This window comes from Ctenopharyngodon idella, chromosome 14 (assembly GCF_019924925.1).
Source record: "Ctenopharyngodon idella isolate HZGC_01 chromosome 14, HZGC01, whole genome shotgun sequence".
In the NCBI taxonomy this organism is placed as follows: domain Eukaryota; kingdom Metazoa; phylum Chordata; class Actinopteri; order Cypriniformes; family Xenocyprididae; genus Ctenopharyngodon; species Ctenopharyngodon idella.
This window is the reverse complement of record NC_067233.1, coordinates 28380056-28396858: the sequence shown is the minus strand read 5'-3', so window position 1 is coordinate 28396858 and position 16803 is coordinate 28380056. Positions and strand designations below refer to the sequence as shown.

Here is a 16803-nt window from a genome sequence, read left to right as displayed (position 1 = left end):
AAATGTGATGATGGCATACTTCATGTGCAACTATTTTAACCTCATATTAATTAAGAGACTACATTTAAATATGTATTTGCCCTCTACAGGATAGGGTGAAGGCAGATGAAGTGGGAAACTGATCATTTGTAATTGGCTTTGTTTTAAAATATATTCCAAATGGCTCAAAACATTTTAAAAATACATCCTCCACACTATACAGATCAAATTGTTTCATACGAAAGTTAAAATTCTTCCTCAAACCCCTTATAGATAACAATTTCACAATTCACCAGGTGTAAACTAGGCCAAGGTGCAGTCACATTAGTGACATTTTGGAGAAAGTCAGGTCCACTGTTTATTGTCAATAGTGTAGTGAAGTACAGCTCACACAGAAGTCACTTTCAAACCTAGCAGCTTTCTGTTGGTCAACACTGTGAATTCACGTGACCAACTTGTTGCGAAATCTGCATGGAAATCTTTCACCCTTACATAAAATGGTGTGGATTCCTGTGGAAATGACTAAATTTCACCAGTGAAAATTCACTAAAAAACTATAAAAGTGACCGTACCGTTCTTTTATTGTTAAAGTTGAGCAGCTAGTTATTTTAAAAAATAACATTCAATTGTAAATGAAATGCACAAAAATAATGATCTGCTATTTGTCTGGGCAGTAATATGGTGAACGGGTATTTTGTGATTTAGCACAGCCGGAAAGCTCTACTGACCACAAAACAAAGATGATTCATTTTTGTTTAATGATATTTTGATTATGGGTAAGTTTTAATTACTCAAATGTGTAAGGTTGACCCAAGTTTTGTGACATTTAAAAATTTTATTTCAATATTTAAAGCAACTGAAAAAGAAGAGTGCCTTAAAACTTGAAATAGGCCTATATATATATATATATATATATATATATATATATATGCATGAATTAATATAGGCCTATTTAAGTTTAAACGATTAAGTTGTGAATTTGCAATAGTCTTTTCTTCCCTATTGTGACATATATTGTGAAACAGCATCTGGAACAAGAAAAGAAGTAAGGCGGGACTTAATTTTGTCCATGGGGAATTGATTGGATGGTTAGATGATTGTGGTTTGCTATTGGTCGATCTCATGTGAGTGACAGGTTGTCCCGCCCTCGTGCCAGTAAAGACGTCATCAGATAAAAGATGTCCCTACAAGAGGGAGGGATTACAAGGACACGTAAATTAAAAATAAATAAATAAATAAATAAAAAATGAATAAATAATTTATAATAATCACTGTAATATTCCATAAAAACAAGTATTGTTTTTTTTTTTCAAGATGACTTTGAGCTTAATTTAATTTGTTATCATTTGCTTTTATATATTTCTGTAGGCCTATTTATTTCTTGTTAATATATATGCCTATTTTCTTTTCAATGTATGCTGCTTGGGTTTATTGTAGCTGTGTTTAAAAATTATAGTGTTTGTTTATTTGAAGAGGTTTAAAAAAGCTGTATTGTACTTATACTTTCTCCATACTTATACTTTCTCCACTTATACTTTCTCTGTATGTACTTACTTGTACTTATTCTAGTACCTATGACTGTAAAACAATAAAAAGTAAAACAAACAAAAATAATATATATATATATATATATATATATATATATATATATATTATTTTTGTTTGTTTTACTTATATATATATATATATATATATATATATTGTTTTACTTTTATATATATATATATATATGCGGGATAGGAAGACACTCAAAAGTAAGTCGCTCTTGTCTGTCACGCTGCAGGTAAAGGAACACCACGTGACTAACGGGCTCTCTGTAAGCGCAAGTTGTACAAACAAGATCCTCTGATCACTGACGGACCGACGGAAGCATCTCGGTGAGTTAAAAACGCAACAACTATGAATATGTATATTTTAATAATTAATGGAAATTTAATTAATTGTAATTAATAGAAAGTTACATTGTTTCATGCAGTTTAACGCTAGACCACCACGGACAGTGAGCGGGAATGTTAAAAATGAACAGGCTACGTAAATAAAACCAACAAATAAATAAAAAACTTGCAAATATAAAACTGCTCGCTTTAGTCGGCATCTCTGTCTAAATATCATCATGATAAATTAAATGGAATAAACCACGCAGATGACACAATTATTAGCCTACCTGTAAACACAAGTGAATGTGTTCTGCTTACGAAAGGCATTTGATAAACATTAATTTACTTGTATGAAAGAAGTTGTTTGCTAAGGTCTGACAGATTGGGAAAGGAGATTACCAGCAGGCTTATAACGCAAATCTGTTCATTTGGCATACAGCCGTCTGTTTCAATCTCAATATAAGAGGTAGTAGCCTATGTTTTCACCACTGACATAATATATATAGCCTAGGCCTAAATATGAATATTTATGTCTCTTTGGCTGATTAGGATGGAGATGACATTGCGCATAATGTATTCCTCATGCCGCACAGGTGAGTTTATGTTTTGATATGATGTAACAGTCTGAAAATGATTATTTGACCATGAACTGTGAGATTTCTAGTTGCCATAGTGGAATAGTTTGATGTTGTGCTTAATGCTCATACTGAAGCAAAACTATGTTTAATTTCATTAAGGCACTTTCGCAGTCAGACTTGGACCTGTCCGTCCCTTCAGCCTTACCGTCCACAGGGGAGGCTACAGTGAGATCATACACACGTAGCCTTTACATTTTCAAACCCTAAACAGCGGCCGTACATACAATGTCCTACATTACCTCTCTCTGTCTCTCTGTAGAGTATGTGAATGCTGAGGAGTTGCCTACCGATATGAAGTCCATCACAGACCGTGCAGCACAAACACTGCTGTGGACTGAACTTTTCAGGGGTCTGTGTGTATAATGATTGTTTATAAAGTGCCCCTATTATGCTTTTTCAGATACTTTCATGTAGTGTGTAATATAGCTGTTTGTGAATGTAAAATGTATGCACATTTTCAAAGATCAAAGTGCATGATAATGAGTTATTGTCTTCCAAATAGGCATGTAATTTTCATGTTGTGATAATTGCTGAAGCTTTTATCATGGTATACGGTATTATCACGATATTGAAATAAGTTGCAAAAAAGTGTTGTCATAGTATAACAGGTTTAAGAACTCTTTTTCTTATAACAAAAAGAACTCTGAACATTTAAATACAATAACGCAGTACGCTAATGCGTTTGTTCGCATTTAAGTACAAAATTCAAAATGGCCGATATGGGAAAGTTTGGTATCATTTGACTCGGCATGATGCCCCGAATCTAATTAGACCAAATTTATGATTTTTGGACAAACCCCTCAGAAGTTATAAGCAAAAATAGCCATTTTTAGTATCTCCGGACCAGTAGGTGGCGCTGTGCCGAAACGCTGCATGTTGCCTTAGGTCATGCTTGTGATGACATGTACCAAGTTTGGTCTGAATACGATAAAGCGTTGCGGAGATACAGCCTTATGTCTATTTTAACAAGTGCTACGTAAAATTCGTTCACGTGTTTTTCGAAAACGGTTTGAGAAATCGACTTGAATTCCATAACTTTTTGTCAGCATAGTCTGAAGATGATCTGGTTCAATTTTCGTGAAAATCGGAGTAAAGGCCTAGGAGGAGTTCGAAAAAGTAAGTTTTTCAGGAAATTCAAAATGGTGAAAAAATTTTCATGACGGAAAATGACGTCATGTGCACAGATTAAAGTGCAAAAAAATTATACATTTTCAACAACTTAAAGTCACCCTGAGATCAAAATGTAAGTTTTTTAGCTTTCAGTATGAATATGTTAGCCTTAATGTTATGAATAAGCTGGTGTGTTCCAAAACAATGACAAAATTCACATTTAGGAGATATAAGCATTCAAAACTTACAGTCTCTCACTCCCGCTAAAATGGATCACGGATTTTCATGACATCACATCGCACTTCAGCTTCTCATTAAATCTTCTGTCCAATCAAATGCTCTCTAGAAGTCCCGCCCCCTCCTACACTATCAACAGACACTGAAGCTGTGGCTGAAATTGGTCAGTTGTTCACACATTCACTAGTTTCTACATGGTAAAGTGCACATAGTGCAATATATAGGGGATAGAGAACGATTCAGACAGTGTAAATATGCTTTCCATTGTCGCGAATGAAGTCCGTTTTCGCGTTAGTATAACGTAAACTGACGTAGCGCGAGCACAGTCTGCTATGGCCCAGGGACACAAGAGCAGAGCGGATCATATCCGTGAGTCGGCTCAGACCACGAAAGGTATCGGACCCATTTGAATTCTGCACAGGATGCTATGTTTTAAAGTGATATAGAGGAGATTAGGAAGATAAACGGTTAGATATGAAAAGGAAACAGAGGTTTTACTGAGTTTAACGGCTCTGGCCGAGCTGAGATATAAACGAAACGCTATTGGCTATTTCAAAAAAGGGGCGGGCTGTTTGATACATTGCCCTGTCTTTCTGTTTCAGTTGAAATTACGTCAACATATTGAATAATGCTGCGCGTTCCAAGACACTTCAGCGGGCCTTTAATGGCTATTTGAAACATTTTGAATACTGGTCAGTAGCGCAGCTGCTTTGTTTACAGGGTTTCCGGGGGTAACCGCTGCATTTCTGCTGCTCCATCAGCACCCTCTGCTGTCAGAGAGTGAATGTGCACTTTCATTAAGCGCGTCTCCTTCACTCGTTCCACCATGTGCTTCTCATGCGTGTTGGGCTTGTTTATGTCTGAGAGCGCATCATACAGCGGTGTTGTGCATTTTATACAGTTGATGGGGAAAGTATTCTTAAAATGCATTATAAAAATTTGAATAATTCGTAATAAATAATTATTCACGGTATTTTGAAGTGCCCACAATAACAATATCGTGCATATTCATTATCGTGATATATCGTATTATCGAATATCGGCATGTCTACTTCCTAAAGAACCTCTGAAATGAGTCATCAGCAATTCCAGTGTAACTTCCTGTTATATACCTACGTAGCAATGTAACAAATTTGCTTAAAAGATTAGTTCACTTTAAAATGAAAATTACCCCATGATTTACTCACCCTCAAGCCATCCTAGGTGTATATGACTTTCTTCTTTCAGACGAACACAATCAGAGTTATATTAATAATCACCCTGATGCTCCCAAGCTTTATAATGGCATTGCATGGAAACCACCTGTTTGAAACTAAAAAAAGTGCATCCATCCATCATAAACGTACTCCACACGGCTCCGGGGGGTTAATAAAGGCCTTCTGAAGCGGCTTCTGCCAGAACGCCTTCCGTATTCAACTTACGAAGAAAGTGTAACGCTTCTCGCAGTTCAAAATGCTTAAGCTGCGTCCTACGCCTTCCCTGACGCGACGTCAGTTACACTTTTTTTGTAAATCATGGGGTAATTTTCATTTTAAAGTGAACTAATCCTTTAACACGAGCCTATGGTCTGCCTGTAAATGATGTAGTTGTAGCTGAGGCCTGGAAGAGTTTGGTTTGTGTTGTCGACATGTCAAGAAGACACTGTTTTCTGTGATGCGGAAGCAAATCCACTTTGCATGCGCTTCCAAAGGATGAGGACTTGTGCTGGAGTACGGTAAAACCAACGCCATCATTACTGTTCATATCACTGTGTATCAAGAGCTGAGGAAGATCCAGAGCTGAAAGTCAGATATGGTAATAGGCGTTTCGTTTCTGACACGCCCTGTAAGCTGTAGACCAATCACAACAGACTGGGCCATCTGACCAGTCAGAGCAGAGTAGGCTCTCAGAAAGGAGGGGTTTAGAGAGACCGGATCCTTTATCGAACCATTTCATACACTGAGAAAAGAGCTGATGCTAGTTTATTATGAGAAAATGCATGTAAACCTATTGTAGGAGACCTCCAAAACAAAATCAGGAACCTGTAAAATAACATAATAGGGGCACTTTGACTTTTTTCTGCCTGTTTATGGTACGTTTTTCACTTCCATGCTGAGATTTTGCAATATATAAAGTTGTGTTGTTTGAATACATAATAATATTAATAATAATAATAAATTATTATTTTCATTAATCATGCCTAATACAGACCTGATAGAGACAATGTAATAATGATAATAATAATAAATTGTTATTTTAATACTACTACTACTAAGTTATTTATTATTATTATTATTATTATCATTATTTTATTCTGTGTCTGTGTGGCAAGTCTGTGTTGGTCATGAATAATAATAACTTAATTAATTAATATTAATTTATTTATTATTGTAATAATAATAATATATCATTACTATCAATTTTATTATTAATAGTATTATTATTCTTATTTATTGTCTCTGTATGGCAGGTTTGGGCATAAATAATAATAATACAATTATTATTATTGTCTGTGTGAATGGCAGGTTTGGGTATGACAATGAGTTATTTGTTCAGAGAACCAGCTACTATCAATTACCCATTTGAGAAAGGCCCTCTCTCTCCCCGTTTCCGTGGTGAGCATGCACTACGCAGGTATCCAAATGGAGAGGAGCGCTGTATTGCGTGCAAACTGTGTGAGGCTGTCTGTCCTGCTCAGGTATACACACATGCATTTTCCTCACCCATCTGATTACCTGGTCAGGATGTGTGTTAGCAGTGCTTTTGTCTCCTGTAGGCCATCACTATAGAGGCAGAGACCCGTGCAGATGGCAGCAGAAGAACAACTCGTTATGACATTGACATGACCAAATGCATCTACTGTGGATTCTGCCAGGAAGCCTGTCCTGTGGATGCAATCGTAGAGGTACACACATATATGACACCGTCTCAGACGCAAGCAGCGCAACACAACGTGACAAATGCAAATAGAACCCATTATAACCAGTGCTCTACACTGGATGTGGCGCGGCATGACAAATTCCTAACAGTAAACTGATGCACTGTTTTATTTCTGACATACTCCAATATGACCCTCAGTGATCTTAATTGATCACCGAGGGTCATTTAGTCCAAAACAGTTCTTCTTATATAGTGATTCCATTAAAGGTAGAGTAAGCAGTTTGTTTTATAAACACTTTTTGTTATACTGGATGAAACTCCCTTCACATCCTGATAGCAATATTTAATAGAAGTGGTCTAAATATTAAAACATGTACATATATCTTCTGTGGAAGTTTCAGGACCAAAGAATGTTCGTCCAATCATTGCATTCGGTCCGAATGCAATGATAGGATGTCCTACCTGCCTGTCAACATACAGTATCTCACAGAAGTGAGTACACCCCTCACATTTTTGTAAGTATTTTATTATATCTTTTCATGTGACAACACTGAAGAAATGACACTTTGCTACAATGTAAAGTAGTGAGTGTACAGCTTGTATAACAGTGTAAATTTGCTGTCCTCTCAAAATAACTCAACACACAGCCATTAATGTCTAAACCGCTGGCCACAAAAGTGAGTACACCCCTAAGTAAAAATGTCCAAATTGGGCCCAATTAGCCATTTTCTCTCCCCGGTGTATTGTGACTCGTTAGTGTTACAAGGTCTCAGGTGTGAATGGGGAGCAGGTGTATTAAATTTGGTGTTATTGCTCTCACTCTCTCATACTGGTCACTGGAAGTTCAACATGGCACCTCATGGCAAAGAACTCTCTGAGGATCTGAAAAAAAAAATGTTGCTCTACATAAAGATGGCGTAGGCTATAAGAAGATTGCCAAGACCCTGAAACTGAGCTGCAGCACGGTGGCCAAGACCATACAGCGGTTTAACAGGACAGGTTCCACTCAGCACGTGCTCAGCATCATATCCAGAGGTTGTGTTTGGGAAATAGACGTATGAGTGCTGCCAGCATTGCTGCAGAGGTTGAAGGGGTGGGGGGTCAGCCTGTCAGTGCTCAGACCATACGCCGCACACTACATCAAATTGGTCTGCAAAGCTGTCGTCCCAGAAGCCTCTTCTAAAGATGATGCACAAGAAAGCCCGCAAACAGTTTGCTAAAGACAAGCAGACTAAGGACATGGATTACTGGAACCATGTCCTGTGGTCTGATGAGACCAAGATAAACTTATTTGGTTCAGATGGTGTCAAGCGTGAGTGGCGGCAACCAGGTGAGGGGTACAAAGACAAGTGTGTCTTGACTACAGTCAAGCATGGTGGTGGGAGTGTCATGGTTTGGGGCTGCATGAGTGCTGCCGGCACTGGGGAGCTACAGTTCATTGAGGGAACCATGAATGAGCAGAGCATGATCCCCTCCTTTCGGAGACTGGGCCGCAGGGCAGTATTCCAACATGATAACGACCCCAAACACACCTCCAAGACGACCACTCCCTTGCTAAAGAAGCTGAGGGTACCTAAACCCTGTTGAGCATCTGTGGGGCATCCTCAAACGGAAGGTGGAGGGCAACCTGTGCAGCTCTGGTGAACTCCATGCCCAAGAGGGTTAAGGCAGTGCTGGAAAATAATGGTGGCCACACAAAATATTGACACTTTGGGCCCAATTTGGACATTTTCACTTAGGGATGTACTCACTTTTGTGGCCAGCAGTTTAGACATTAATGGCTGTGTGTTGAGTTATTTTGAGAGGACAGCAAATTTACACTGTTATACAAGCTGTACACTCTCTACTTTACATTGTAGCAAAGTGTCATTTCTTCAGTGTTGTCACATGAAAAGATATAATAAAATATATACAAAAATGTGAGGGGTGTACTTACTTCTGTGAGATACTGTATGTATTTCCATAACTCCGCACATCCTGCTTCCGCAGACATTACACGTCATCAGCGCGTTCCGTAAGGCTATGCAGAGTGTAGGCAGATAGCACCAAAAACAAACAGCAGCCATCTTTTACAGTTCCTTCTGAACCAAAACAACGAGCTTATGCTGCCTTCACGCCATGTCATAACCGTAATTACAAGATGGCAACCCGTGACGTTCTACCCGGAGCTGTTCATGTCCTCAGACTTGGATTTATGCGTTTCTATGTCAACACTATCAATGCCAAAATTAATCTGTAGCAGTCAGGTGGTACAAGAGCTCTATAAGTTGTTTACGTTCATTATTATTGTAATGTTATGTGATTGGAGACATGAGGTAATTTAACGTCTCTCGTCTTGTGACGCTTTGCAAACTCTGCTGTGTGCGTTCATGTGTTTTGGAGGAGGCGCAGCTTTGGAGATGCTCTGAAGGGAGGGTGGGATCTTATGTTTTCAAAGCTAACTTGCTATTCCTAGCCTCTCAGCAATTACCTAACCTACCTTTAATAATACAATCATTTTCCCTTTCTTTTTGTGCCAGGGCCCTAATTTTGAGTATGCCACTGAGACTCATGAAGAGCTGCTGTATAATAAAGAGAAACTGCTGAATAATGGAGATCGATGGGAGGCTGAGATTGCTGCTAACATTCAGGCAGATTACCTGTACAGATGAACAATTACACCCAAATAACATCCAGATAACAGCAACACAAACAAGAGACAACATCAGTTCACAAGCTACCTTGCATCATCTACTGAAACTAAAAATGACACTTTGTATAGAACCAGATATATTTTGTATAGAAAAGTATTAATATATTTGCTGTCTAAATGCACAAAACATAATGCACAATGAATGTTCATCTATCTGTTCATTTTAAAGTAATATAATGTATAATGTTCATTTTAAAGTAAATGATATAAATAAAATAACAAACAAAATATGGTGTATTTCTTTTCTTAACATAATGCCAATAATTTAACTATTTACCGCATTCACATTACAGATATTATTGCTGTCAGCTATTTTTACTTTAGTTGTACAGTATTTATATTTTATTCAAACTATTATTGAAAAAAATGCACATATTGTATATCCCATAATAGTTTTAACATATTATGTTACTATGTATTATTGTTATATATTATTATACTATATTATATATAGTATAATATAATAATATAAAAGCACAGATTGATCAGTGTATTCAAACTTACTAGGTTATTATCAGGGGCTCATATTAAGCATGTTTGTATCTGAATATTCATATGTGGTGTATTTCTTAACATAATGCTACTAATTTAACTATTTACCACATTCAGATTACAAATATTATAGTCAGCTATTTTTAATTGTAACAGTATAATATTCAACTTACATTGTTGTATAAATGTATTGTACATCCCATATTATTTTAACATATATATCATTTACATATTGTTTATATATTTCACACACAGTATATTTATTCTGGTCTTTTACCTATTTTATTGTTCATGTCACACATTGCATATTCCATAAAATATTTTACTGTACATATACCTTCTATATTTCTTATGTTTCTCTATTTCTATAACTTATTCTAATTCTCATGATACAATCCACCATGTCTTTGTATCTTCTGTGTCCTGCAGTGTCAATGCCCAAAACAACAATGCCCTCTAGAGATTACGTATTGTGTTGTATAAGAGACACACATATTACAATTATGTGTCATATGTTTGTTTACCCATGAAGTATTTCATTAAATCAGTCATCATATGTGTATCATATGGTCTGTTTTAAAGTCTTCATGAACTCATAATCGGCAATTCTTTTTTTTTTTTTTATGGAATATTGCAGTATTTATTATAAATGATTTATGTATGCACATTTTTTTAATCTGTCCTCATAATCTTTAATAAAAAACCTCCCCTCCTCCTTGCAGCAGCAACTTGCATACTTCCCTACTATAAAGTAGGTGAAAAACAGTATGTGAAAAAATAAGTATGTCCAAATTCACAATACTCATTTGAGAATGGGCAAAAAGTACCCAGATTACCTATTTCCCCTGAGATTCTGCATACTATGGACACTTTACTATCCCATGAAGCCAAAAGAGAGGATTTGTGAATGGCAGTGTTAGGTCACATGACATTATGGCAACTGTAGAATGTTCATATTATTCATACTACACACATTCATACTACGGAACATATTTTTTAGCGGTTGTAATGTAATTACTTATTCAAAACAAGTACCTACTCAAGAGTATGCAATTTCGGATGCAGCCATCTTCTCCTCTGATGACGTGTTTTCTGGCGCGAAGGCGGGACAACTTGTCACTCACATGAGATCGACCAATAGCAAATCACAACCATCCAATCAATTTCCCATGGACAAAATAAAGTCCCGCCCTACATTTTTCTCTTTCCAGAAGCCGTTTCATACGTCTCAATAGGGAAGAAAAGACTATCACAACTCCCGTATTATACTGACTGTAAGATGTCAGAGAGTTGAGCATTTCAGTTCGTTGCGCTGTACTGCCACTAGGTGGCGTAAATGTCCCGTGGCAATAGAGTGTCACGTGGTAGGGGCGGAAGCGTTTATGTGAGCCATGCTGAATCCCGCGCGGGCGCAGCCATTTGCTCTCTTCCTCGATCACTTCAACACCGGTGAGTGCGGAACGACGCTGCTCGTCTCATCACAAACTAATTTTACGGAGACGTTTTGTTTTCGCTGAAAACAAAACACCCCTGAAAGTCTTTATATTTTTGTTAAGATGTTCGTTAGTTGATTAGATTGCGTTTATTCGCCGCTGATGTGGAGTTATGAGTGTTTCATCATGGCTCATCTGTGTCGTAGCGCCATCGTGAGTTGTTGGTAGCGCGCGATGCTGGCGTGCTGCTGAAATCTCGAGAACAACACTCGCTTTGTTCAACTCTTTTGTGTATTTATATAGTTTTTGTTTGTTATTGCAGTCTTTAATGCGCTATATGTTGATTTCCAAATTTATGGGCCTGTTTTGAGGCCTTCAGGCTGCGACTGCCTCTGTGAAGTTCAGGCTCCAGTAGCAGCGGCCTCGTGTGTTCGCGCGCATCCTTTTATTTAGACGCGGTAGTTGTTCGTTTATGAACGCAGTTGAGTGTTTTGAGTTTTATACGCTATTTGGGTTTTAATAGGGGCATGAAAGTGTTGTTTTCAGTAGTTTTGTGTAACTCTTCCATTTATTTGTGATTGGTGCGGCCTTTGTGTGATGTGACTAACCGTCCCGCCATCTCTCCCGCAGAGTGACTGCAGCACAAAGACCAACACATACAAACAGCAATGGCAGAGAACGAGCCACAAGTTCAGTTTAAGGTAACGCTAACTTTAAAACTACGACAGGCTTGAATAATGAATTAAAGGCCGTTTTTTAAATGTTTACTTGTTAGCACAACGAGTTGCTAAACTGTTTGGAAGTGAATTGGAAGACTTGTTCCTGATAACGAGTGCAAAGATAAACGTGAGAACCGCCTCGAGACTTTGAATGATGGTGCATGAATCAGGAAAACGGTTACAATTTATAGTAAATACTTTAAAAAAAAAAAAAAAAAGTTTAAAATTCAGGAAAACGTAAGGAGAATGCATCTTATCGGTTAACTCATTTAGTTCCTCCCAGTTCCTCCATCTCATTACGTTTTAGTTCAAGTAGTACAATGTAACAAATTTTTTTTTTTTGTCAAGATTGTAACTGATGTGAAATTTGAGACCCATCGGAATTACAATTTAACTTTACATCTCCAGTCCAAGTTAAATACTTTTTTTTTTTTTTTATAAACTTATTCATGACACTTTTAAACAGCATATCACTATTTACAGAAGATGATTCAGATTACAATGAACAAAAACATTGAATTTGGACTGCCTAATAGATGGTCTGTTAGGCAGTCCAAATCCAATGTTTTTGTTCATTGTAATCTGAATCATCATATGTAAATAGTGATACCTAGTTGCAAAAATGTATATAATCTATCACAAAGAAATGTAGATAATATAACTAAAGTGTTTTTTTTTTTTTTGTTGTTTTTTTCGCTCCAGTGTTTGGCCAATAATATAATCTCACATCTCTAAGACAATGTTGAGTTTATAACAGGGGTCCATTCTTTGTACCTCGCATACTTAAAGGGTTAATTCACCTGAAAATGAAAATTCTGTCATTTACTCAGTTCTAAACCTGTATGAATTTCTTTGTTCTGCTGAACACAGATATTTTGAAGAATGTCAGTAACCAGTTTTCACCCCCCATTTATTTACATAGTAGGAAAAATAAATACTATGGAAGTCATTGGGGGCGAGATCTGTTTGGTTACTGACATTCTTCCAATTATCTTCCTTTGTGTTCAGCAGAACAAAGAAATTCATACAGGTTTGGAACTACTTGAGGGTAAGTAAATGATGACAGGATTTTCTTTTTTTTGGAAAACATCTGAGCTGATTTGACAAATGCCAGATCTTATAATCATTATTACTGATCTCTGGCTAATTTGGTTCTTAAAACGAATTTGTGAATTTGATTAAAATATCTGGATAAAGTTGTCTGAGATGTGCATTCTTGTTCATTGGAAAGGGCAGATGTATCAATACTCAACCATGATCAGCAATGCAGCGATTAGCTGGCGTCAAGACAGCAATGTAGTGACATCATATTAAAAAAAAAAAAAATCACCACACCTGATGAAAAACTTGATGAATTTCTGGACCTTTAAGGAAACCGCAAAGCAACCAAAACGACAAGTTATAATAGATCAAGGAAATGTGTACTGTTTTACATGATTCCCAATTATTTCTCAATGTCTAGTATTTGTACCGTCTTTACACTTTTATATTTTAATGTTGTAATTAGCTATTCGTTTAATAATACCTGTGAAGCAGATTTATTACATGACCGCATCAAAGTTTCTTAAGAGTCAAGAACATTTTTCTAATGGCACTTTACAGCATTTTGTACTAAATTATCTGTGTCTCCTGCACTGCATCAAGCCACTCCCATAATAGCTGTTCAAATTAATGCATGGCATAGACTAACTGTATATGTAATACTCCAATAAAATTATTAGGTAATTATTGTCTCACAAATAAATCTCTCAATGATTAAAACTGGCTATATTATGATAGACTACACAACATTATAATATTATTTTCAAATTAATTTTTAAATGATTAAATTCTCCCCCAAATTGTGGTCACGGTTGACTGAAGGGGTAAAGCATTGTATGGCCTTTTGCAGTAACTTAAATGTCATGCTGTAGGATTAAGTACCAATATTCTGTGTTTTTCAGTTAAGGTCACAAAAAGCACTTAATAAAATCTCATTGTCTGAAATAGTTTTAGATATATAGTATGTCTTCCTGCTCACTGCTGTGTCATGTCAACTACTGTAATATCAATTATTTGGGAAGAGTGTCGGTCACTCATGCGAACTGCCTTTCCCCATCCACAGCTGGTTCTGGTAGGAGATGGAGGCACGGGGAAAACCACCTTTGTGAAGAGACACTTGACTGGGGAGTTTGAAAAGAAATATGTTGGTAAGTATTTTGGAGGGTTTGCTCATTTCATTCATGTGACATCTCGATGCAACTATTCTGGAGGAATGTGTGGCTTTGGTGTGACAGTCACACTGATGGGCAGCTCTTAAATGTTTATTTGTGTCATCTTAGCCACACTTGGAGTTGAGGTACATCCCCTGGTCTTCCACACCAACAGAGGAGCCATCAAATATAATGTATGGGACACAGCTGGACAAGAGAAGTTCGGAGGCCTGAGAGATGGATATTACATCCAGGGTATGCTGCTGTTCGCCTTGTGTACGCTTTTAGGCACCTTTACTGTACAGCAGTGGTTTAACATGTACCTCTCTGTGTCTCTCTATAGCTCAGTGTGCAATCATCATGTTTGATGTAACTTCTCGAGTGACCTATAAAAATGTGCCCAACTGGCATCGTGACTTGGTGCGTGTGTGCGAGAACATTCCCATAGTGCTGTGCGGTAACAAAGTGGACATCAAGGACAGGAAGGTCAAAGCAAAGAGTATTGTGTTCCATCGTAAGAAGAATCTACAGGTACAGTGCACCTTTTGAACTCAGTCGGCATGAAATAATTCACACTATCTGTGTTGTGAATGCTATTATTGTGAACTGATATAACCAATCGTTGAGTCTCTTAAACCCACCACTTTTTGCAAGCTTATGTTCATCTGCCTCCACTTCTGAGTGAAACGAATCCAATCAACTGAAGACTGCATGTCGGGCTGTTATTGACCATGAATGTAATTCTCCCTTTTCTCAGTACTATGACATCTCTGCCAAGAGTAATTATAACTTTGAGAAGCCCTTCCTGTGGCTTGCACGGAAGCTGATTGGAGATCCTAATCTGGAGTTTGTTGAGATGCCAGCCCTCGCACCACCTGAAATTGCTATGGACCCATCACTTGCTGCACAGTATGAGCATGACTTGAAAGTAAGTGTACCCGCACTCGGCCAGTCACTTACTACTTCTTCCAAAAAAGTCTCTTTTAATCTGTATTGTTTCTCTTCTAGGTGGCATCAGAAACAGCTCTCCCAGATGAAGATGACGACCTTTAACCTGTTAGCCTCTGACCTCCTTGTGGCAATGTCACTGGGATTTCCTGGTGATTGTTCCTTTCCCTGCCCCTTTTACTGTAAAACCCCAGCGCAGAATATTTTTATTTTTCAATTTTTGGTTTGTTTTGTGTTTTGAACTTGAGTAAATTGTGTGGTTCATTTCATTGTAGACATGCTAACTGTTACCACCAGACACACATGCAGACATGCCTACACTGACACACTCACTTACTCAAAGGTGTGAGAGCAAGTTGAGTGTCCCAGTGCTTACTTCTCTATGTAAAGCTCTAAGCACTTAGAGGAATTCTTGGAATAAAAACATTCAATATAATAATCCTTGCTTGGTCTTTTCTTATGAACAAAATAACTGTTAAAGCAAATTATAAAATTGTGGTGGCCTACTATTAAGCAATTTTGTTGACCAAGGAAATTGTCAAATCACTTGTTTAGCATGTAAAGCATTTCTCAGGCCTTGTATACATGGCTCTGGAAGTCTCTGGGTTTGCGCAGACAAGGGTATGTTGTAATGCTTGGGTCTAAAATGGCAAGTTACTGGCTGTGATGTTTAAATACAGTGGAGTGTGAATTGCTGCAGAGTCCAAGATCGATTAATTGTCAAAGAAAATATAACCGCATGTATCTAGTTTGAGATCTGAAGTGGCTTTACACAAATTATGGGTGAGCCTTTCGAGCCATTTTACTTTCACATCTTTTGCTATTGTAATCATGGGGTTTCTTTGAAACGGTGTAAGAAGTTTGTCATTCTGATGTCAGTATTGGAATAGTTACTAGTATTTAAATGAATACTATGCCAATAAACATGATTTGGACACTAGTCTTTATTGGTAAAGTTACTATGTGGCACTTTTCAAAAGCAGTATTAAATTGAGCATGAGCAAACTTTCAAGGAAAAAAGGTGCTTAAGCTTAAAGCGTAATATTAAATGAAAATTACAAAATCACAAGTGATTTGATACTAAGTTACATATTTGCCTTGCATTAATTTTAATGATGTTAATTATGACGTTTAAAAACTACATACAGTCAAGACCTATGAGATGGGCCAAAATCCTTTTTTTATTATTATTATAAAAACTTGATTGTACAAACATTTGATATATTTGAAAATACCTCCTTAGGTGAATTTAATGTTAGATGTGTTCATCATGATAAATGTATTAACCGCACTTAAGAGACTTTTTAGTGCTTTTTCAGTAATTAAATTAGGCGTTGCTGTTATATAAGCAACTGTATATTTATGTAACACACTTTTTTTTTATTTTATTTTTTTATTTAAAATATATCTTGTAGTATAAAATGTTGCCAGGATGGAGGTCATTTAAATCCGTTGACTGACTTGACAAAATGTGACCCTGCTAACCAGTTTCTGTCACAATAGCAGTAGTCCAATAAGTTACTACTGTAAAGTAATATGAGATTCTCCCTCAAACAGTACAAATTTGGTTGTTTTGTTTTTGACAATGGTGTAGTAAAATAACCAGTAACTGGGATACGGTTACCAT

General features: G+C 37.0%; 2 protein-coding genes across 2 annotated transcripts; both read left to right on the top strand.

Moving 5' to 3' along the window:
• Positions 1–49: 49 nt before the first annotated feature.
• ndufs8b (NADH:ubiquinone oxidoreductase core subunit S8b) lies at positions 50–9598 on the top strand. Its single transcript, XM_051859839.1, has 8 exons — positions 50–755; positions 1763–1856; positions 2406–2449; positions 2594–2659; positions 2754–2843; positions 6346–6518; positions 6597–6725; positions 9220–9598. The coding sequence occupies exons 3-8, from the start codon at positions 2407–2409 to the stop codon at positions 9349–9351; spliced, it is 633 nt and encodes a 210-aa protein (XP_051715799.1). The 5' UTR covers positions 50–755; positions 1763–1856; position 2406; the 3' UTR covers positions 9352–9598.
• Positions 9599–11159: 1561 nt separating this feature from the next.
• ran (RAN, member RAS oncogene family) lies at positions 11160–15615 on the top strand. Its single transcript, XM_051860178.1, has 7 exons — positions 11160–11333; positions 11948–12018; positions 14141–14225; positions 14358–14483; positions 14572–14759; positions 14986–15156; positions 15237–15615. Exons 2-7 carry the CDS (start codon positions 11986–11988, stop codon positions 15279–15281), a joined length of 648 nt encoding a protein of 215 aa, XP_051716138.1. The 5' UTR covers positions 11160–11333; positions 11948–11985; the 3' UTR covers positions 15282–15615.
• Positions 15616–16803: the final 1188 nt, after the last annotated feature.